Below are 19,493 nucleotides of genomic sequence, written 5' to 3'. Positions count from 1 at the left end.
CGCGCTCGCGCACCTCCGCCTGCTCCCTGCCGCAGCTCCATGTCCGTCATCGACTTTGCGCTCTCCGCCATGGCCCTCGTCACGCGCTCGCTCGCCTACACGCTCGGCACGGCGGTGCTGCTGCTCTCGCTGCTCTCGCCGCGCTCGCAGCGTGCGCGCCTCTATCTCAACACCATCTTCTATATCAGCGGCCTCGGCGCCTGCTCGGCGTTTGGCGTCGTCTGCTCCCTCTTCCTCACCCTCGTGCCGGGCGCCAACCGCCTCAATACCAACTACTATGTCGCACGCAGCTTCTACCTCCTCGCCGGCTCGCTCACCGGCATCCGCTTCCGCGTTGAGGGCGAGGAGAACTTCGACAAGGCGCGCCCCGCCGTGCTCGTCGGCAACCACCAGACGGGCATCGATATTCTCTACCTCGGCCGCATCTTCCCGCGCATCGCCAGCATCATGGCCAAGCAGGAGCTCAAGTATGCGCCGCTGCTCGGCCAGTTCAGTGAGTGTGGCAGCAGGGCATGAGTGGGCGCGGCGGGCGCGGCAGCGGCGAATGCAGCGAACTGCAGCGGCAGCACTGCAGCTTGCGTGCGACCAAGCAGGAGCATGGCAGCATGCGGCACCCTGGCGGCAGCACTGCAGCCAGCTCGTGTCACTGACCCGCCCATCAGTGTCACTCTCCGGCGCCGTGTTCATCGACCGCAAGAACAGGCATGATGCCGTCAAGAGCTTCAACCAGGTCGGGCAGGAGATGAAGAAGAACGGCGTGAGTGCGAGCAGCAGGCAGGCAGATGGGCACTGCGGAGCGGCGCCAGACGAGCAGGGACAGGCGGCTGCGTGCTCAGAAGAGACGCCAGGCCCACACAAGCTCGCAGCGCTGCGCGAGGCACCTTGACCGCCCGGGCTGACACGCCGCGCAGCTCTCCCTGTGGGTCTTCCCCGAGGGCACGCGCTCGAATCTGCCGTTTCCGGACCTGCTGCCGTTCAAGAAGGGCGCCTTCCACCTCGCCGTGCAGGCGCAGGTGCCCGTCGTGCCCGTCGTGTGCGAGAACTACCACCGCCTCTTCGACGGCAAGACGCGCTTTGAGGGCGGCACGATCCGCATCAAGGGTGAGTGGTTGTGCAGATCTCGCGCCTCTGCTGGGCTCACACGACACCCGCCAGTGCTGGAGCCGGTGCCGACCAAGGGCCTGACGGCCGACGACGTGACGGACCTGACGACGCGTGTGCGCTCGCTCATGCTCAAGGAGCTGCAGGCTATGGACAGCGAGCGCGATGCCTTTGACGCCTCGGCCACTGCCACAGCGACGGTGCCGGCAAACCGCGTGCGCGGCGAGCAGGGCCTCGGCGGCGTGGCCGGCCTGATGGCCAAGCTCATCGGCGGCAGCTCGGGGCGCAGCGTGGTGCGCAAGGCGGACCGCGACGAGCAGCGTCTGCGCAAGGAGGGCACCTCGGGCACCAAGCCGGACGACTACGGCCTCGTGAGCGAGGGCAGCAAGGGCGAGAGCAGCAAGAGCTCTGCATTGCCGCAGAGCGACGATGCATCGCGACGCACCGGCGGCAACGGCAGCGGCAGCGAGCAGGAGAGCGAGGGCAGCACGGTGCTCGTGCAGAAGCCCAGCGAAAAGTGAAAAGCAGCAGTAGCGGCGGAGCGGCGGCCTACCTCCTTCCCCTGGACACCCCCGACGACGACCTCTTTCCTTTCTCTCTTAGTGGCCCAAGCGCATCGCATTCACCGCGGGAGTACCATGCATAATGAAGCGCGCCTAGCCCATCAGCATGCTCGGGTCCTTTGGCGGGTACTGCGCAGCGGTGTCAGAGCGAGTGCGACAGGCAGGCAAGGGCACGCGCGCGCTCACCTTGGTCTGGGCGAACGTCATGAGACGCTTGAGGCTCTGGATATACTTGCGGCTGACCTCGTCGTTGAGCACTGCGAGGGACGCGTGAGAGAGCAGTCGTGCCGCGCGCAGCAGAGACACGCACCGTGCGCCACGTTGGAGCTGAAGATCTTCTCGCGGCCTGAGCGCTCGTGGATACTGCGAGGCGAGTCAGCGTGCAGCCCAGCCGCCATTGCTCGTGTGCACTCACCCGACCATGGTGACGCCCATCGGCCACGCCGCGTTGCCAATCGACATCTGCAGGTACGAGTCGTTGGCCGCGCGATAGTCGCGCTTCTGCATGTGGTGCACAATCTCGGCCACACGCATCGTCACGTCGGGCAGCGTGGCGCGCTGGCGCAGCGCCTTGAAGAAGGGCTTCATGTACTCGCGCGACTGCACCTGCGTCGCGGCGACCATCTTGCCCTGCGTGCTCTGCCGCACCTCCACTACGCGGCGGCTCGTGGTCAGCTCGCATGTCGTGGGGCACCGACCAGCACGCCCACTCACGTGGTCTCTCCGCCAGCGCCTGCTCCCAGTCCGACATGAGGCCCTTGAGCGTGTAGTAGATCATCGGGTACACGCGGTTCACGTCCTTGCGCACGAGGCTGAGGTCGAGCAGGCTGTCCATGCCGATGCCCTCGCGGTTCTTGGGATTGTCCTGCAAGCGCTCTTCCTCCTCCTTTGCCTTCTTCTTCTCCTCGTCGCGCTCCGCCTTGGGCCCATCGGCCTGCCGTGTGCGCTCCAGCTCCTCGAGTGCATCCTTGCCCTCGGCGCCGGCCAGCGCACGCATAAAGTCGTTCTGCCCCACGCGCTCGCCGCGCTCCTCGATGAGCTCGAGCGCGCGCAGACGCAGCCGCCGCTCCTTGTCCGACTCGCCGAAGAGGCGGATCGGCTGGCCTTTGGCGCGCAGCCGCGTGATCGCCTCCGTCGGACTGATGTTGAAGGCCTCGCCGCGCGCTGTTGTGAGCGCTGCCGCGGCGGCCGTCTCGCCTGCTGTTGGCTCCTTGCTCGACGAGATGCTGCCGGCAGCCGCAGACTGATAGCAGACGCGGGTAAGCAGCCGGGCATCCTCAACAGGTCGCCATAGCGGCCCAGGTCGCCATAGCGGCCCCGGTCGCCCCTCGAAAGCCCTGTCCTCCTGCTCAACGCGGGACCACTCACTGTGTCCTCCTCCGGCTGAGCCACAATGCCCTCCTTCAGCCGGCGCTTCTCCTCGCGCGCCCGGTCGCGCCGCTCGCGCGCCTCGCGCAGCTCGCGCCGCTTGCTCTCGTCGACCTCGTTGCGCGCCCGCTCCACCTCGCCGCGGCGCTGGTACTTCTGCGGCGGCTCGGCGCTGCCGCTGCGCACGCTGCCGCTGCCGCTGCCGCTGGCGACGGCCGAGGCGGCGCTGCTCTCTGCCTTGCGCTTGGCTGCGATCTCGGCCTTGAGAAAGTCCATCGAGGAGGAGGGGTGGAGGTGGTGAGGAGGCAGGGTGCAAGCAGTCTGGGCGCAGCGGGGGTGGAGCCAAAGTGCCGTCACGTGCGGCTGCCGTCATGCAGCTCAGGTGCAGGCGGCCGGCCGTTGGTGCCGCTGGCAGGCTCTGCGCACGCATGCCGCCTGAGCCTGCGCCTGCGCCACGCCGCGCGCCCCGGACGCGTCGCAGCCCCTTGCTTCTCTGCTGCGCACCACGACCGTCCTCCATCGCATCCCTCGTCAAGCCACGCGCATCACCCTCGCCGTCTCTTCCTCTCGTCGTCACAAGCACACACCTCAAGTCTCGCTTCTCTCTTCACCATGGTCAGCATTACGCGCCCCGCCCGTCCGCGTTCTCGTCCCTCCCGTTCGGATCCCCGCATCAGCGTCGCGCCGTGAAGGCGGCCTGCTGGCACCTCGACGCGCACACGGCTTCACACGAGCGTCGTGACTGGGCTTTGCGCCAGCACGACATGACTTCGCGGTAGCGCTGGCTTTCGCCGACTCGGCAACGCCCGGCCAGGCGGGTATCGCACGAGCACCTCGGCCGCGCGGCGCAGGCGGCATCGCCCGCCGCGCTAGACGTCGCCAGACACGCGCACCGCTCGTCGTCGGCCATCGCCAAGCCTGTGGATCATCTCTCGATTTTTCGCAGCGCTCAGAGCCGCCGTTCCGTCCCGTGCCGCTCTCGCACCTCGCGTGCTTCGAGACCTGGCCGGACGCGCTCGTGCGCGGTGCGTCGCGCATCGTGCCGAGCAAAGAGCTCAGCGCCACGCACGCGCGAGCACCCGAAAAGGCCGACTCTGCTTGACCTACGTTCGGCTGAGGCAAGCAAGTTGCACCCTCGCCGGCGCACCGCGGGCATGAGCAGCGCAGGAGCCGCGCTCAGATGGCCTCGCGCGCGTCGTGGCTCTCGGACGCACGTCCGGGGCCCGCCTGAGGCGTAGCCTTCTGTCGCAAAGGCAGAAGCACCTTTCGCGACAAGGCGCGTTGGCAGCCGCGCAGCCTCGACTGCAGCGCAGCAGATGGCTCGCTCAGTCGACCTCGACTGGCCGCCCGCGCCGGCGACTAAGCTCTCGTCGATGCAACAGGTGCGATGCAGCGATGCATACAGCACAGCAGACGAAGCTGTCGCCGCGCGTGCTAGACGCAAGAAGCTGCGCAGTGAGGGAGCACACTGGCGCGAAGTTTGCCTGAAGTCGATCGCTCGTTGGTTGCACGCGCCGCGCCGCATGAGAGAGCCGTCGTACGGAGCATCAGCCTGAGTCTGAGCCGGCGCAAACGTGGATCATCGTCGACGCTGGCGCGTGCAACGGACGATCGTCGCTCGGACCTCGATGGCGCGCGCCGGATGTCAGCAGACGCGACGGAGTCGTTGGACATCGCCGCGCACCTCACGCTGCCTCCTTTGCCTTTTGACCTTCGCACAGCTTTCTAACGCACGTCTACCTCCCTTCTCGCGCCGCATCTCGTCTTGCACAGTCTGCCAACCTCGACAAGTGTACGTGTGGCCAACATCTTGTCGCCAAGACAGTCCGCTCACTGCATCTTCGACACAGCGCTCGATGACCTCGTGTCCTCCAACCGCAAGCCGCGCGCCGCTCGCGGTGGCCGCGGTGCTGGCAACAGCCAGCCGCAGCAGCGCCGCAGCGGCGGCTCGGCCGGTGTGCACGCCAAGGCTGCCGCGCTCGGCCAGGCGTCGCTCGGCAACGCCGCCGCCATCTCGGCCAACAACCGCAACCGCGGGCCCGTCGTCATCCCCGGCCGTGCGCCCGGCGGCGGCTCGTTCGGCAGCAAGATCATCGTTTCCAACCTGCCGATCGACGTGACGGAGCCGCAGGTCAAGGTGCGTCGCCGCTCGCATCATCTCTTCGCCCACACGCTCTTCTCACACATCGCCTCGCCTCGCAGGAGCTCTTCTCGACGTCCATCGGCCCGCTCAAGAAGGTCGTCATGAGCTTCCGCGCCAACGGCACGTCGACCGGCACGGTGACCGTCGAGTTCCAGCGCGCCGAGGACGCCAACCGCGCGTACCAGCAGTACAACAACCGCCTCATCGACGGCAGTGAGTGGGCCATTTGGCACATCTGTGGAGTACGCCTCTGACACCGCCCTGCCCACAGAGAAGGCCATCCGCATCGAGGTCGTCGTCGACCCGGCCCGCGCCGCCGCCATGGCGCAGCAGCAGGCCGCGCTTGCCGCTCAGTCGCAGTCCATGCGTGCGCCTGCCGCGCCGCGTGCTCCGCGCGGCGGAGCCGCTGCCGGCGCCCGTGGTGGCCGTGGCGCTGCCCGCGGCGGCCGTGCGCCGCGCGAGCCGAAGCCCAAGAAGACGCTGGAGGATCTGGACGCCGAGATGGAGGGTGAGTGTCTTGCTCATCGTGTGCCTTTCCCGCACGCATGGTTTCTGACGCGGCGTTGTTCCAGACTACTCGACGAAGGCCGGCGAGGCGAACCAGGCCTAATGCGACGACTCGTGCTTCTGCCGACGGAGAGCTTCTTTCTTGGCGCCGCCTGTCCCGTACCTCCTGAATCGAATCCTCTCTATGCCCAGCGATCAACCTCCTCTTTGCGTGCGCGTGTGCCTAGGCCGTCTCGTCTGGGAAAGGCGCGACCTGCCAAGCGTTGACTCCAGGGGCGCATCTCGTCGGCTGGTCACCTGACGCGATGGAAGCAGCCTGGCTCCTGACCCGCCTGATCAGCCCAGAAAAGTGGTTCGCCGGCGGCAAAGCGGCCAGGGACATTGCCCGGCCTCCTGTATATCGCTCACAGACGCTCTCAGGGGTCATCCCGCGCCTCCGCGTCCTCTCTCCTGACCCCTCATCAAGCCTCATCTCGCCGTGGCAGTGCTGGCCTCGAGCGCCGCCGGGCGCATCGGAGTGTGTGCTGCGGGCGCAAGAGAGCCCAGGAATCTTCTGCCAATGTGCCGGGATCAAGGGACCGGGCCGCAGCCCATCTTCCAGCACGGCACAGGGGCGCATCGGCTCGCCGCCGGCACCTTTGTGCGAGACGGAGGGGGCCGGCGGCAGACGCTGGCGTCGTGCTAGGGAGAGCTCACCATCGGACGTGGGTGAGAGCGGTCGCTATATATAGGCGACGCTCAGTCCGGCACACCGCACAACCACCAGCTCCGCACCCCTCCCTTTCCGCTTGTCCCTTCACGACCCTCCTCACGATGCGTTTCCAGGCCCTCTTCTCCGCCGTCTGTCTCTCCCTCGCGCTCGTCGACGGCGCCGAGGCGCGCTTTGCGCACCACCGCCGCGCCGAGCTGCTCTCGCTGCCCAACTTCCGCACGCCGCTGAGCGCGGCGCGCAAGTTTGCCGCCGAGCAGCACAAGACGTTCTGGAACCTGCGCCGCGACGTCGTCAGCGACACGCTCGCCGCCGTGCCCGTGCTCGGCGAGGTGCCGGCCCTCGGCGCACGCAACGACGACCCCTCCGCCGATTCGTGCACCGACTGCAGCTCGACGCTGTCGTTCGCGGGCGATGCGGCCAAGGCGTTCGAGGTGACCAACGACATGTGAGTGCGCCGCGGCAGGTCTGGCACGCCGTCTGCTGATCATGCCTGCTATGCAGCCCGACCGTCGGCTTCAAGACAAAGACGTCCTGGGCCGGCCTGCTGCCCATCGGCAACCAGACGGCTCGCGAGCTGTACTTCTGGCTGTGGGGCAAGGATGACTCGCCGTCGGACGACCTCGTCATCTGGCTCAACGTGCGTGCGCCGGAATGGCTTAGCGCTCCTCGCGGCTGACCCTCCCTTACACAGGGCGGACCGGGCTGCAGCTCGCTCGGCGGCTTCCTGCTCGAGAACGGCCCGATCAGCTATCTCAACACCAAGGACCGCCCGCGCAAGGGCGCCAACACCTGGACGCAGGAGGCCAACGTCATCTGGGTCGAGCAGCCCGTGGGCACCGGCTTCTCGCAGTGCGTGAAGCGCTGTGCCGTCTGTTCCATGCTCTGACATCGCCCTCGCAGAGGCACGCCCGAGGCCAAGGACGACTCGGACGTGGCGCGTGACTTTGTCGACTGGTGGGACAACGTACTCCTCACCTTCCCCGAGCTGGCCACCAAGCGGCTGTTTGTCACTGGCGAGAGCTACGCTGGCTTCTACGTGTCGTACATCATGGCCGAGTTCTACAAGCGCGGCACGTACAACCTCAAGGGCGGCCTGCTCATCGACGCCACCATCACCGAGTTCACGGCGTGCAGCGACCTCGTCGCCGGTGAGGGTCAGCTCTGCGTCGACTGCGATCTGCTCTGACGCCTGGCTGTAGACGCTTTCATCGATGATGCGCAGATGAAGCAGGTGCTCGGCCTCACCGACTACCAGCGTAACCAGGTCTTCCAGGACTCGAAGCACTGCGGCTTCCGTGAGTGCGGCGTCTCGCAGCGTTGAGCTCTCGTGCTGAGCATCCCTCTGCAGGCCACTACCTGCGGGACAACCTCGCATTCCCGCCGAACGGCCCGCTGCCGCCGTACAATCGCGACTGCGACCGCTTCCCAGCGTCGACGATGCAGTCGGCCGCAGCGCGCCAGAACCCGGCGTTCGACATCTACAGGGCCGACGGCAACCGCACGTACTCGAGCGAGTTCGAGCCCACGGGCGACGCCAACACTGGCGCGCAGCACGGCACATGGTTCAGCAACCCGGACCTGCAGGCGGCCATCCACGCGCCCAACCAGACGTGGGAGTTCTGCACGACGCAGCAGGTCTTCCCCAACGGCGACGCCAGCGCGCCGGCCGTTGAGTCGGTGCTTCCTGGCGTCATCGAGGCGTCGTCGTCGGGCTTCATCGTCGCCGGCGGTGGCCAGGACGCGCTCGTCATCACCAACGGCACGCTGCTCGGCATCCAGAACATGACGTGGGGCGGTGCCCAGGGCCTCTCGACGCCGCCCACGACGCCGCTGATTGGCAAGGACGGCCAGGTGGCCGGCTCCTTCACCACCGACCGCAACCTGACGTTTGCCGAGATTCCGTACTCGTGAGTCGTGCGAGTGCGATGCCTCGACCGCTGCTGACCTCGTGCTCCCAGCGGCCACATGATCCCTGCCGACGCCCCGCAGGCCGGCCTGGCGCTGCTGCGTGCGCTGCTCGGCGTGCAGCCGCTGTCGGGCTGAGCGAGTGCCCATGCACCCTGCCGGTCCTCATCACCCTCTCCGCTTGTGCGACGTGCCTAATATCCGCTGCTCCGTCTCCAACTACACGCTGTCCACCATGCCCTCACTGTCATTCGTGTCGCCTTCCCCTGACGAGTGAGCGTGAGGAGGAGGCATGCGTGGCACATCACACGTGACAGCTGGCCCATGCGTGGGACGCGATCGCGTGCGGCGCCATGACGTATGGCCGGCGCGGCACTTCTTCTTGCGTGCGCCGCTGCTCCACCCGCCGCAGCAGCTCAGCGGGCGGGCGTCACCGTGCGCCCCAAGGCGGCCTCTCGCTGCGTGCTGTCGGTGCTCGTGCCATGGCCCCGCCGCGGGCCAACCGCCGGGCTCAGCGGCTGGGCCCTCGCTCGGCTTCGCTGTAGATCCACGCTCACGCGAGCGGGCGCCGCACGTTCTTCCCTTCCAACACCACCACCACACACACACAACCCACCACCCAACCTCAACTCATCCACCATGTCCACCGACTCCAAGGTCCAGGCCCACATGTGCGTGTGCTCGTCTGCCGCACCGCTGCGCCCTTGCCTGACACCGCTCTCCTCACCGCAGCACCGGCGCTGAGGGCAAGCTGCCCGCCGACGACGTCGGCAAGCACCACCACGACGAGCGCCCGGCCCACGAGCAGGGCAAGGAGAACTCGCACGCCGCCCTCGACGCCAAGGACGAGAAGAGCATTGCCGTGAGTGTCGCGCTGGGCAGCGGCGGTGTGCGGCATCTGGGGCAGGGCATCTCGTGGCGGGATTGGTGGCTCTCAGACTCGCCCTCCACACGCCCCGCTACCCCCTCCTCTCCATGCTGACCCTCGTCCATCTGCAGAACAAGCTCGACGCCGCCGCCAAGGCCGACAAGGCCGAGAAGCAGGCCGAGAACGAGCCGGGCCCGCGCCCCACCGACGCCGCTGCCGCCAACGGCAACGAGCCGAGCAAGGGCGCCAAGATCGACGAGCAGATCGAGCTCGAGGAGGAGGCCGAGATTGCGCGCAAGGACGCCGCAAAGGCGCAGGCCAAGGCCAACAAGTAAACGCCTGCTTGCTGCTGCTGCCGCCTCGCCTACGTTACCCACTACCACGCCGCTACTAGGTGACCACTGCATGCAATGATAATACGAACACACACACACGTCTAGTGAGCGCCGTCGTGCAGAAGGGAGGGCGGCGCGGTGAGGTAGCAGCGCGGGAACCAGACGGGACAGTCCCACTCCTGGCCGCGCTCCTCGGCGACGATCATCTGCGCGACGGCCTCGGCGCATGAGAAGGCGCGCGGCATGCCGTGCTGAGGCGAGTGTGAGCGAGGTGGCGAGGGTCAGGTCCTGGCACGGTCGCCGCACTCACACCAGAGTAGCCGGCAGAGATGAACTGTCCGGGCACTGCCGCAGCCTGCTCGCCGCCCAGCGCAGAGTCGCGCAGCAGCGGGCCCACGAGCGGGTCGCGCGAGCGCGTGAAGCCCATGATGCCCGTCCACTCTGCGTGCGGCGCCTGGCCGCCGAACGCCTCGGGCGCCAATGTGGGCAGGTAGCTGCGTAGGAACTAGGCGCTCGCGTCAGCACACAGCGAGGCCGTCGCGCGCCGCTCCATGCCCACCGTGCTCGCCTCCGGCGCCGTCGTATGGTCGTCCGTCACGCCCCACTCTGCGCTCGCCACCTTCTCGCGGCCGCCGCCGAGGATGATGGGAGGTGGCGCGCCGGCCTCCTCGCTGAGCGGCCGCACAAGCGCATACTCGAAGCCGTCGTTGGCCAGCAGGCCCTGCGGGCAGTCGACGGCCTGCGTGGGCCGCACGGCGACGACTTGGCCGCGGGTAGGCACGATGCCGTCGGGACCTGCCAGCTGCGGAGCCAAATGAGATGCTGTGAAGGGCGTGAGCAAGTGCTGTATCGTCGATGCAGCAACACGCACCCCAGCCATTCGTGGCGTGCACGACATAGCGAGCCTCGAGCTCGCCGCGTGCTGTTGCAAGCCGTACGCGATGCGGGCCTGCCTGCTCCGCTATCCGCTCCACGGGACACGCAGTGTGCACCTCGATCTCAATGCCGCGCGCCGCTGCTTCGCGGCGGGCAGCGTGGTAGAGCAGCGCGACGAGGCGACGAGGGTGGACCGTGGAGCCTGGCGCACTCCACGCCGCGCGCACCTCGCGTGCTCCGAGTGCCTGTTGCACTCGTGTCAACAGTCGAGAGAAGCAGCGCTGGCTGCAGTGTGCTCACCGTGCGGACCTCCTCTGGATCGACTCGCCGCACATGCTTGGCCCAGTCGCTGAGGCCTGCGCGCTTCGCCCGCTCGAGCGCGTCCTCGTACGCCTGCTCCTCCTGCTGCGTGAATGCGAGCGTCCAGTTGCCCTGCATCACGAGTTGCGGATCGATGTCGTGCTCCTGCGTCTTGCTCACACGCGCGCGCTTCTTCTCCATGGCCATCTCTCCGCGCGTGAGCGCCAGGAGTTCTGCAACAGTGCGAGCCTCGAGGGTGAGCATGCGGCGCACCGTCTCGTCGGTCTGCGCGCCGCGGTCGTTGCCCCACACCTCCTCGCGCGTCTTGCCCGGCGGTGGGGCCGGAAGGTAGCGCGAGAGATGTGCCTGTGAGGCGGCCAGGTCCGAGTACCACAGCGCAGAGACGGGCGTCAGATGTCCGCCGTTGCGCCCCGTGGCGCCGCCGCAGAAGTCGCGCGCCTCGAGCACGACCAGCCGCGCCGGCGCTGGCAGCGTGCGGGCGAGGTGGTAGAGCGCGGAGATGCCCGTAATGCCGCTCCTGCAGTAGCGTCAGCGTGGTGGGGCCAGTGAGACCTGCACATTTCCTGCCTTACCCCACGATGGCGACGTCGGCCTGGCCCTGCACGGCCCTGTCGTCGCGCACGCCCTGCTCCGCTCCCGGTCCGGCATATGTCTGCTGCCAGAACGACGGCGGCGCATGTGGCGAGGGCAGCGGCGCCGGCGTGCTGGGCACTCGCTCAAACGACGCAAGGATGCTCGCTGCGTCGTACGCTGACAGCTCGGCTATTGAGCTCGCCATGGTGTGCCTGCAGATGCTTGTGGGAGTGGAGAAGGTAGCCGGCCGTGCCGCGCCAGCAACTTGAGAACGGCTCCCCGCGGAGGCGGGCGGCAGCGCGAGCTTCACGGCCTTGGCCGATTCTGGTTCCGTCTGGTCGCCGGCACAGTTTGTGCTCCCAAGCTAGAAGAACCGTGATCCTCAGCCATCTCAGAGGATTCTGCAGCCGATACAACGAGCTCTGGCGGCCAGCGCAGGCAGCAGCAGCCGGGACAGGCCTCTCTGCCTCTGGCTCGTGCCGCTGCCGCCGATTTTCCTGGCTGGACGCGCGTTGCGCGTGTCGCGCCGCGCCGCGGCTCGCAATCATCCCGCTCCACTGTCCTGCCCTCACTTTCCCCTGAGACGCTGACTCGGACCTGGTCCGCACCACACACACTCGAGCTCAGCACCAGCAGAGTCGGCGCCCCAGCCACCTGCACTGAGCCTGCTGTCGCTGTAGCGGCAGCCCACAGACCGCGCTGCACCGTTTCCCTCTCGCGGCGCGTCTGCCCGCCGCACGCGGCCTCGCGCGCCGCGACAGGTGACAGCGGCGCGACTGCAGCCCCTGGTCCTTCCTCCTCGCCTGCATCTCCACCTCATGGCCAGCCTCATCCCCTCCTTCTTCTCTCATGGCGCCTCTTCCTCGGCGTCCGGCAGCATCAGCAGCGCCGCCGCTCCGCCCTCGCCTTTGAGCGCCGCTGCGCCGCGCCCGGCCGCGCCGCCTGCCGCCTCGGCGTCGAGCGGCAGTGCCGGCGCGCCTCTCCCGCCCAGCATGGCGGCGCCGAGCACCTCGAGCCGCTCGGAGCAGGCCTCGTCGTCGCGCCTGCCGCCCGTCGCCGACGATGCAGTGGCACAGGGCCTCTCCAGCAGCGCCGGCAGCGCCCCACGGCCGCCCGCGCTGCTCCGCACGGCCATCTCCGACGCCAGTTTGGCCTCCTCCTCGGCGCCGTCATCGCCCGCAGCTCTCTCCAGCGACGCACGCGCAGACGCCCGGCGCCAGTCTGCTGCTGCGCCAGCGCTGCCAGCAGCCGAGCAGGAGGCCGCGGCGCGCCGCAGCCGCAGAGTCATGCCGGCGCGCCTGATGCGCGTCTCGAGCCTGCTGGCCGGCAGCGCCGTGGAGGATGAGCTGCTGGGCGGCATCGAGGGCAAGCTCGGTGAGTGGCTGCGGTGTGAGACCTTGCGCGATGCTGGTGTGGGGTGTGTGAGACGATGTTAGTCGAGCGAGCTGCTCGTTCTGCCCCCGCAAGGCCGCAAACGCCTCGCCTCACGGTACCTCTCCGGCAGCCGCGCTGACCCCACGTCTCGCAGAGTCGCCGTTCCTGCCCGCTGGCACGTCCATCTTCCTGTCGTCCGAGAAGCCTGGGCAAGCATATGAGGCGTTGGCGCCGGGCGAGGCTGCGTTCAGCTTCTTTTCCGACCCCGAGATCGCGCGCAGCTGTCGCATGCGCGAGCAGATCGAGACGCCCGACTTTAAGCCGTGGGACGACTCGGAGATGCTCGGCAAGACGAGGGCACTCAAGTCTACGGTCAGTCGCGCACCTCCTTGGTGTCATGCTCTGTCGCTGACGTGCCTGCGCAGGAGGACATGTCCGACGCGGTATACGAGAAGCGGCACCGTCGGCCGGACAAGCTGGAGAAGCGGCAGCGCAGGCTGGAGAAGGAGCGGCTGATCAAGGACCGGCAGAAGCTGCGTGACCGCATCGAGCATCTCAAGACGGCCGATGCACGGCTTCTGCTGCCCATCATCATGGCGCGTGAGCAGAGCAAGGCCGAGGCGGCGTCGACAGAGCCTGGTGCACACAGTCCTGCTGCCGAGCCCGGCAGCTCGACGCCTCGCGGCACGAGTCCACATAGCGCCGAGTCGAGCTCTAGCAGCTCGGCGAAGCTGGAGCAGCTGCGCTCCGAGCTGCTGGCCGAGGCGCACGAGACGCTGGCGCGCTATGATGCCCTGCTGCCCGCCGAGCCGTCGCTCAGCGGCGCGTCGGAGCTGCGCAAGCGCTTGCATCACGACGAGGATAGCGACAGCGACGGCGCCCTCTCGCCGTCGGGCCGCGCCTCGACCTCGACGGCCGGACGCCGCCGTGGGACACCAGCCGCTGCCAGTCCTCTCGGCTCCGCGTCCGCAGCGCCGACGCCCGCAGCGCCAGTCATCGGGCAACGTCGTCTGCGCCTGTCGCTCGGTCCGCCTCGCACTCCCGCAAGCTCGGACGGCGCCCAGAGCAGCAGCGAGCCGCGGCGCCGCAGCGCATTCGTGCCGGCAGTCGAGTCGCCGAAGCCGCAGCGTCGTCTTGCCGTACCTGCGGGCAGTCCGGGCTCGCCCGAGACGGTGCACGTGGAGTGCCGCGCCGAGAATCCCAACATCCATGCACGCACGTCGGGCGGCCGCTTTGCGCCCAAGAGCGCCATAGGCACGGTCGTGCCGCCCCGTGCCACTCCATCAAAGCCCTCGTCCGCGAGCGCAGAGGCCAAGCGTAGCGCCAGGGTCTCTGCGAGCGCAAGCAGCACGCCGAGCTCTTCCACGCGGCCTGCAAGAGCCGCCCGTCGCTCAGCCGTGGACATGCGCGAGCACATGGAAAGCGAGTCTTCGAGCGAGGAGGAGGTTGACGTTAAGCCGCGAGAGGCTACAGGCGCCAGCAGTAGAGCAGAACGAGCTGCTCGTCCGCGCGGCGACATCTCGCGCGCTTCGGAGCAGTCCCTGTCGGTCGTGCTGCACCAGCAACGCCAGGCTGCCAACAAGACCGGCCCGTCGCTCGCCGAGCTCGATGCCAGCATGCGGCCGCGGCCCAAGCGCGTCAAGCTGACGTTTGCGCGCGGAGGGCGCTCTTCGGCGTCTGCTGCAGACGATCAAGAACGCAGCAGCAGCTCGAGCAGCGCCGGTCCCAGCGCTGCACCTGCTCCACTGGCAGCTGGCGCGCTGCTCCCCGCGCGCATCCTGCCGACTCTGGCGAGCGCCACTGCGGCAGCCGTCGAGTCGGCGGAGAGCTCAGATGTGGAGATGGAGGCGGCGCCCAGCTTTGGCGCGTCGGCTCTGACGCTCGAGCAGGCGCAGGCGCTGATGGAGGCGGCCATGGCGGACACCAGCAGCGCAGTCGCCTCGCCGGTGCATCGACCCGAGGGCGAGAGCAGCTCTGCGGGCGAGCAGAGCGTCAAGAAGGAGGCATCCGCAAGCCTGCCGCCCGCAGAAGCACCCGTGCCGAGCGCACCTGCGGCCGTCGATCTTACGCCTGCCGCGAGCGCAAGCACCGCGAACGGCACCGACGTCGTGATGAGCGACGCAGTCGAGTCGCAGGCCGAGGTTGCCGCGCCTCCGCCATCCGAGGCGCCACGCGAGCTCCCGCAGGCTGCCGACGCGAGCTCGAGCGCAGCGCCGGCTGCGCGCACGTCGAGCCGCGTCAAGGCCGCGAGCGCCTTTGGCGAGAAGATTCCCGAGCAGGCCAGCCGGCGCGAGGACTTTGACGTGGCGTGGCGTACGCGCCTGGAGGAGGACTGGCTGCCCAGTGCTGCGATGCTCGAGGCAGGCGCCTCTGCGGACGACGCGCAAGATGCGCAGCCACCTGCGCACCCCAGCGGCACAGTCAAGCTCGAGCAGCCCGACGACCCGACACCGACGAGCGACTCCGAGCGCGCACTAGGCACGTCCTGAGCCCGACCACCACGTCACACATGACAGGAATGAAATGGAGCCGCAGCACAGGCTCAGGCCGTCAGCGATGCGATTAGCGAGAGCATGTCATGCGGGTCTATGTGCGCTCGAGAGCGGCAGCGAGCCAGTTGCTCTTCACCCACGGCGCGGCGTGCAGGGCGCGCTGCGCCATGTCCGGCGGCATCGTCGGCGGCAGCAGCATCTCGTCGCCGTTTGCCGCCTCGCTGTCCTGAGGCGGCGCCTTTTGCGGCTTGGCGGCGCCACTGAGGGCCGTGGCGAGCGCGAGCAGACGCATGGCGTGCGCGTAGTGCGCCTCGCCGGCGTCGCTCGAGTTGACGGTGCCAAAGGCCAGCTGTGCCGCTGCCAGCGCGGCCTGCGCCTCCTCGGCGCTGCTGCTGGACGCAGCGACGCGCAGCCGCGCCTCGACGAGGGAGAGATGCGCCTGGATCGATGGCGGCTGCGTCTTGGTGGCAGCCTCGAGCGTCGCGAGCGCGCCGGCAGCGTCGTTCTGGGCGCGAGCGTGAGCGATGTGCGATGGCGAGGGCGAGAGTGGTGCCCACTCACATCGCCGAACTGCACCATCGAGAGCAGAAAGTCGACGTCGCGCTCGCCGTCGAGGCGCTGCAGCTGCGCCGGCGAGAGCTCTCGCACCTCGCTCAGCGCCGCGTCGACGAGGCCAGTGTCGTGCGTAAGCACGCCGAGGGCCGCGAGGGCCGTGATGGCGGGAATGTGTTGCGGCGCCGCAGCGATGCTGCCGGCAGATGAGGATGAGGACCAAGCTGGGCGCTGGGCCACCCTGTGCCCACTCACCAGTCCAGCAACTGCGCCTTTGCCTCCTCTTGCCGCTCGTCGCCGCCGAGACTCCAGAGCACGCGCGCCATTTGCACGCCGACCTGTGCGCGCAGCTCGCCGTCTGCGTCTGCCGTGCTGCCCTCGACATCGGCCAGCGCCGCGCGGAAGGCGTCGAGCGAGGCGTCGGCGGCGCCGCGGGCAAAGTGCGCCAGCGCCACGCCGAGATGCGCGGCCGTGCGCACGCGTGCTCGATTGGCTGCGGGAAGCACAGCTTCGGACGCCGCGTCGCCCTCGCCCAGGTCGAGCAGGCCGAGCGCAGTCTCGAGCGCCTCGATTGCTCCCGCTGCATCACCAGCATCGAGACGGATGCGGCCCAGATTGCTCTGCGCAATGGCATACTTGGTGGCCGTGACGACGTCCTCGTCCTCCTCGTACTCGCGCTCGAGGAGCGCAGAGGCACGCTCGATGCGCTCGATGGCCAGCGCCTGCTCGCCCAGGCGCTCGCAGAAGAGCGCCGAGAGATGCAGCGCAGACGTGTCGCTCGGGCGGAACGCCACGAAGGAAGAGAGCGCAGAGGCGGGCGAGTGCAGATGGATCGGCGGCGGCGGGCTCGCAGAGCTGAACTGGGCGAAGACGCAGGCGGCGAAGCCATAGTCGGCCTCGAGCTGCGGATAAGGGGGTGAGCATGGCGGGGCAATGCGGGCAGCGTCGTTGCGCGGGGCACTCACTGCCGAGCCCTCCGACAGGCCGACGGCATGCTCGAACAGCACGCGCGCCGCCTGCTCGTCGTCGTGGTGCTGCGCCACGAACGCCTGCCCCACCCACGCCGTCGCAAGATCGGGGTCCAGCGTCTGGGCGCGGATGAAGGCCTCGTTTGCCAGCTCGGCGTCGTCGTGCTGCAGGTAGAGGAAGCCGAGATGGCTCCAGGGCACGGCGTCCTGCGACAGGTGTCAGCCGCGAGAAGGGGGGCCGGGGGGGGGGGGGGGGGGGCTCTGCAACTCACCCTCGGGCTCGCCTCAATAGCGCGCACAAAGCAGTGCTGTGCCAGCTTGACATTCGTCTTGAACGCCAGGCTGCCGAGGATCATCCACAGCGCCTCATTGCCCGGCTCGAGCTTCAGGGCGCGCTGGATGCACTGCGTGCCTTGCGTTGCTGCGTCTTTGAGCTTGGCCACGAGGTCGAGCTGGTGCAGCGCCACGGCGAGGTCGGCCCATGCCGTTGCATCCTCGTCGCTGCCGTGCAGCACGACACATGCCTTGTAGAGGAAGGCAGCTGCAGACAAGTAGGCATGCTCGCTCTCTCGGCACTGCGCCACGTACTTGAGAGTGACTGCCGACGAGACGTCGCCCAGCTGTGCATCGACGTCGTCCTGTGCCGCAAGCTGCACGAGTTGCTCGACTACACCCTCGCGCATCGTGCGGCCTTGCACCAGGCGTCCAAAGCGCGAGAGTTCAAAGAGCGCATCGGCCGCGACTTTCCATGCCGAGCGCAGGTGAGGCTCGAGTCGCACGGCTTGCAGCACATGTTGCAGTGTCGTCTCGAGCGACGCCTCTGCGCGCAGCACATATCCCGTCTGCACTTCCCGCTGCGCCAGCTGCAGGCTCGTCTCGGCCGCTGCAACGCGCACGCCAATCTCCTCTGGCTGTTCCTTGAGGATGTGCTCGAGCAGTTCCTGTGCCTCGTCGACATCGCCCAGTTCGCGATGCACCTCTGCGATGCTGTAGCGCACCTGCCACGCGCCGTGCGAGAGCTGCAGCGCCTTTGCAAACGTCTTGAGAGCGGCAGCCTGGCGCTGCGAGGCCGCATATGCCTCGCCCAGCCGCTGCCACGTGCCTGCATCGTGCGGCTCGGCGCGCAGCGCCACTTGGAACGCCGCAATGGCCTCTTCGTGCCTTTCGCGGTGCAGCTCTACCGAGCCAATGGCGCGCCAGGCCCAGGCATTGCGGCTCATGTGGCGCTTCTGCGACACGTTGCCAGCGGCGCCTCCGAGTGCCTCGGCGCCGCCTTCGCCCTCGACGGTACGCCTTGCCACGACATCGACGAGGTCCCACTCTCTCTCCTCGGCAAAGCCCTCGGCCAGGCGTCGTGCCGCCTCATCTTCGCGCGCATCCAGCTCAAATGCCTTTTGGAAGCACTTGCTTGCCCTTGCCGCATCCTTTGCGACTTCGTCGTAGAAGAAGCCCAGTGCCGTGAATGCCGGCGCAAAGCCGGCGGAGCGCTTGAGGGCCGTGATGAAGCACGTAAATGCCTGGTCCGGATCGCTGCGTGCCTCGCCGCCGATCTGCCAGAGACAGCGGCCGAGCCGCCACCAGGCGCGTGCGCGCGCGGCGCCGTCGACGACGGCGGCAGAGGCGGCGTCGTCGAGCCGATCAATGACCGCTTCCAGCGCCACGCGGCCCTCTTCGAGGCGTCCGGCACACACGTCGCACCAGGCGACTTCGCCTTGCGCCTCGAGCGCCGGCGCGCGCGATGGCGACAGCGGCGACGCGGCAGCCTGTGCGAGCGCGAGCTGCTGCACGTGCACAAAGGCGGCACGAGCTTCCTCCCAGCGCCCTGCTGCTTCATCGATGAGGCCTTTGGACAGGAGCGCATCGATGTTGTCGGGCGCAGCACCAAGGACGGAGGAGACGAGGCGCAGTGCTCGCACGTGATGTTGCGGGGGATGAAGGCGCGTCAAGGCGCTTGCCAGCTGCGTCTCGATGTCTCGCCTGCTGTTGCCGAGGCTGACGGCTGCATCGCTCTCGATGCGTCGCAGGAGCGAAAGCGCAGAGGTGGCCACGTCCGACACGGAGAGATAGTCGCCGTCGAGAAGGTAGAATGTGGCGGCGATGCGATGTGCCAATAGCGAGTGTGGAGCCTCTTCAAGTGCGCGCTATTGAAGGGGCAGATGGGGGGGGGGGGCATCAGCTGTTGCGCCTCCGCCCTTTCCCCCCGAGGTCAGCCGAGCCAAACAAACTCACGATTGCGAGGGCAAGCAGATCAGGCGCTGCCTGCTCCACATCGCGGCGCTGCGTCTCCTCTGCCTCTTCCAGCAGAAACTGCTCGTCTTGCAGCAAATGCAGCAATGCCCGGAACGCCAGGCTGCGGCCCGAGTGCGGGAAGCGCGAGATGAAGGCTCGCAGACGCTCGCGAGGTAGGTCGGCTTGAAGATCACACCACCGCGTCAGCTATGGGCACCCCATGGAAACAATCGCTAGTGGGGCACGAGAGAGTGACTCACTGAGGGCGACATAGTCGGTCCACTCCAGCACCACCTCCCACGCCAACTCCTCCGGCACGTCAATCGTCACCATGCCCTTTGCCAGGCTCACAAGTTCATCGCGCGCGTGCAGCTTGCGAGCCATCGCCTCTGCATCTGCCTCGTCCGAGGCGGCCGACGCGGCGGCGCCGGCGTGGCGAGGCGCCGTACCTGGCGTAGCGAGAAGCAGACGATGGCGATGATGAAGCAACTTGCTCTCGGCCTCGCGTCGCACGACGTCGGACGCAGAGGCGTGCGAAAGGACTTGCTCGTACAGCGCTGGCAGCTGTTGCAGGAGAGAAGATAGGAAGCATGAGCATCACACCAC

The 19,493-nt window shown here is 68.2% G+C and overlaps 9 protein-coding genes across 9 annotated transcripts in view; 5 read left to right on the top strand and 4 right to left on the bottom strand.

The window, feature by feature from the left end:
* Window positions 1–69: 69 nt before the first annotated feature.
* On the top strand, window positions 70–1,622 carry FA09DRAFT_333398 (acyltransferase-domain-containing protein; the record flags this gene model as incomplete). The annotated part of the gene is made up of 4 exons (XM_025743691.1): window positions 70–493; window positions 663–757; window positions 912–1,101; window positions 1,156–1,622. 4 exons carry the CDS (start codon window positions 70–72, stop codon window positions 1,620–1,622), a joined length of 1,176 nt encoding a protein of 391 aa, XP_025600785.1.
* A 452-nt stretch (window positions 1,623–2,074) lies between these two features.
* FA09DRAFT_327933 (hypothetical protein) lies at window positions 2,075–3,330 on the bottom strand (the record flags this gene model as incomplete). The annotated part of the gene is made up of 3 exons (XM_025741588.1): window positions 3,033–3,330; window positions 2,379–2,907; window positions 2,075–2,317 (listed from the first exon to the last, which is right to left on the bottom strand). The coding sequence occupies exons 1-3, from the start codon at window positions 3,306–3,308 to the stop codon at window positions 2,076–2,078; spliced, it is 1,047 nt and encodes a 348-aa protein (XP_025600784.1). The 5' UTR covers window positions 3,309–3,330.
* Window positions 3,331–3,503: 173 nt separating this feature from the next.
* Window positions 3,504–4,365, bottom strand: FA09DRAFT_188364 (hypothetical protein). The gene has a single exon (XM_025739375.1). It carries the CDS (start codon window positions 4,068–4,070, stop codon window positions 3,621–3,623), a length of 450 nt encoding a protein of 149 aa, XP_025600783.1. The 5' UTR covers window positions 4,071–4,365; the 3' UTR covers window positions 3,504–3,620.
* A 329-nt stretch (window positions 4,366–4,694) lies between these two features.
* Window positions 4,695–5,881, top strand: FA09DRAFT_188345 (hypothetical protein). Its single transcript, XM_025739374.1, has 6 exons — window positions 4,695–4,824; window positions 4,883–5,024; window positions 5,105–5,169; window positions 5,235–5,388; window positions 5,447–5,683; window positions 5,748–5,881. Exons 2-6 carry the CDS (start codon window positions 4,889–4,891, stop codon window positions 5,783–5,785), a joined length of 630 nt encoding a protein of 209 aa, XP_025600782.1. The 5' UTR covers window positions 4,695–4,824; window positions 4,883–4,888; the 3' UTR covers window positions 5,786–5,881.
* A 614-nt stretch (window positions 5,882–6,495) lies between these two features.
* FA09DRAFT_358569 (alpha/beta-hydrolase) lies at window positions 6,496–8,437 on the top strand (the record flags this gene model as incomplete). Its single annotated transcript, XM_025744977.1, has 7 exons — window positions 6,496–6,839; window positions 6,896–7,031; window positions 7,086–7,243; window positions 7,295–7,542; window positions 7,594–7,689; window positions 7,743–8,301; window positions 8,353–8,437. The coding sequence occupies 7 exons, from the start codon at window positions 6,496–6,498 to the stop codon at window positions 8,435–8,437; spliced, it is 1,626 nt and encodes a 541-aa protein (XP_025600781.1).
* Window positions 8,438–8,714: 277 nt separating this feature from the next.
* FA09DRAFT_327931 (hypothetical protein) lies at window positions 8,715–9,537 on the top strand. The gene is made up of 3 exons (XM_025741587.1): window positions 8,715–8,970; window positions 9,032–9,161; window positions 9,299–9,537. Exons 1-3 carry the CDS (start codon window positions 8,939–8,941, stop codon window positions 9,500–9,502), a joined length of 366 nt encoding a protein of 121 aa, XP_025600780.1. The 5' UTR covers window positions 8,715–8,938; the 3' UTR covers window positions 9,503–9,537.
* Window positions 9,538–9,563: 26 nt separating this feature from the next.
* Window positions 9,564–11,495, bottom strand: FA09DRAFT_358567 (FAD dependent oxidoreductase). Its single transcript, XM_025744976.1, has 6 exons — window positions 11,272–11,495; window positions 10,679–11,216; window positions 10,374–10,623; window positions 10,062–10,324; window positions 9,813–10,007; window positions 9,564–9,753 (listed from the first exon to the last, which is right to left on the bottom strand). The coding sequence occupies exons 1-6, from the start codon at window positions 11,475–11,477 to the stop codon at window positions 9,604–9,606; spliced, it is 1,602 nt and encodes a 533-aa protein (XP_025600779.1). The 5' UTR covers window positions 11,478–11,495; the 3' UTR covers window positions 9,564–9,603.
* Window positions 11,496–12,641: 1,146 nt separating this feature from the next.
* On the top strand, window positions 12,642–15,184 carry FA09DRAFT_188257 (hypothetical protein). Its single transcript, XM_025739373.1, has 3 exons — window positions 12,642–12,703; window positions 12,801–13,018; window positions 13,072–15,184. Exons 2-3 carry the CDS (start codon window positions 12,935–12,937, stop codon window positions 15,133–15,135), a joined length of 2,148 nt encoding a protein of 715 aa, XP_025600778.1. The 5' UTR covers window positions 12,642–12,703; window positions 12,801–12,934; the 3' UTR covers window positions 15,136–15,184.
* Window positions 15,185–15,270: 86 nt separating this feature from the next.
* Window positions 15,271–19,493, bottom strand: part of FA09DRAFT_293993 (TPR-like protein) — a gene marked incomplete at both ends in the record, with an annotated part of 5,417 nt that continues 1,194 nt past the window's right edge. The window contains 9 exons of the mRNA XM_025740069.1: window positions 15,271–15,886; window positions 15,946–16,550; window positions 16,656–16,865; window positions 16,931–18,196; window positions 18,269–18,421; window positions 18,452–18,786; window positions 18,884–19,094; window positions 19,116–19,282; window positions 19,337–19,451. Coding sequence (XP_025600777.1) covers window positions 15,271–15,886; window positions 15,946–16,550; window positions 16,656–16,865; window positions 16,931–18,196; window positions 18,269–18,421; window positions 18,452–18,786; window positions 18,884–19,094; window positions 19,116–19,282; window positions 19,337–19,451 — 3,678 coding nt within the window. The remainder of the gene's footprint in view (window positions 15,887–15,945; window positions 16,551–16,655; window positions 16,866–16,930; window positions 18,197–18,268; window positions 18,422–18,451; window positions 18,787–18,883; window positions 19,095–19,115; window positions 19,283–19,336; window positions 19,452–19,493) is intronic.

Source organism: Tilletiopsis washingtonensis (assembly GCF_003144115.1).
Source record: "Tilletiopsis washingtonensis strain MCA 4186 unplaced genomic scaffold FA09scaffold_3, whole genome shotgun sequence".
NCBI lineage: Eukaryota > Fungi > Basidiomycota > Exobasidiomycetes > Entylomatales > Tilletiopsis > Tilletiopsis washingtonensis.
Note: the sequence above shows the minus strand (reverse complement) of the source record. Positions and strands in the feature narration are given on the sequence as shown.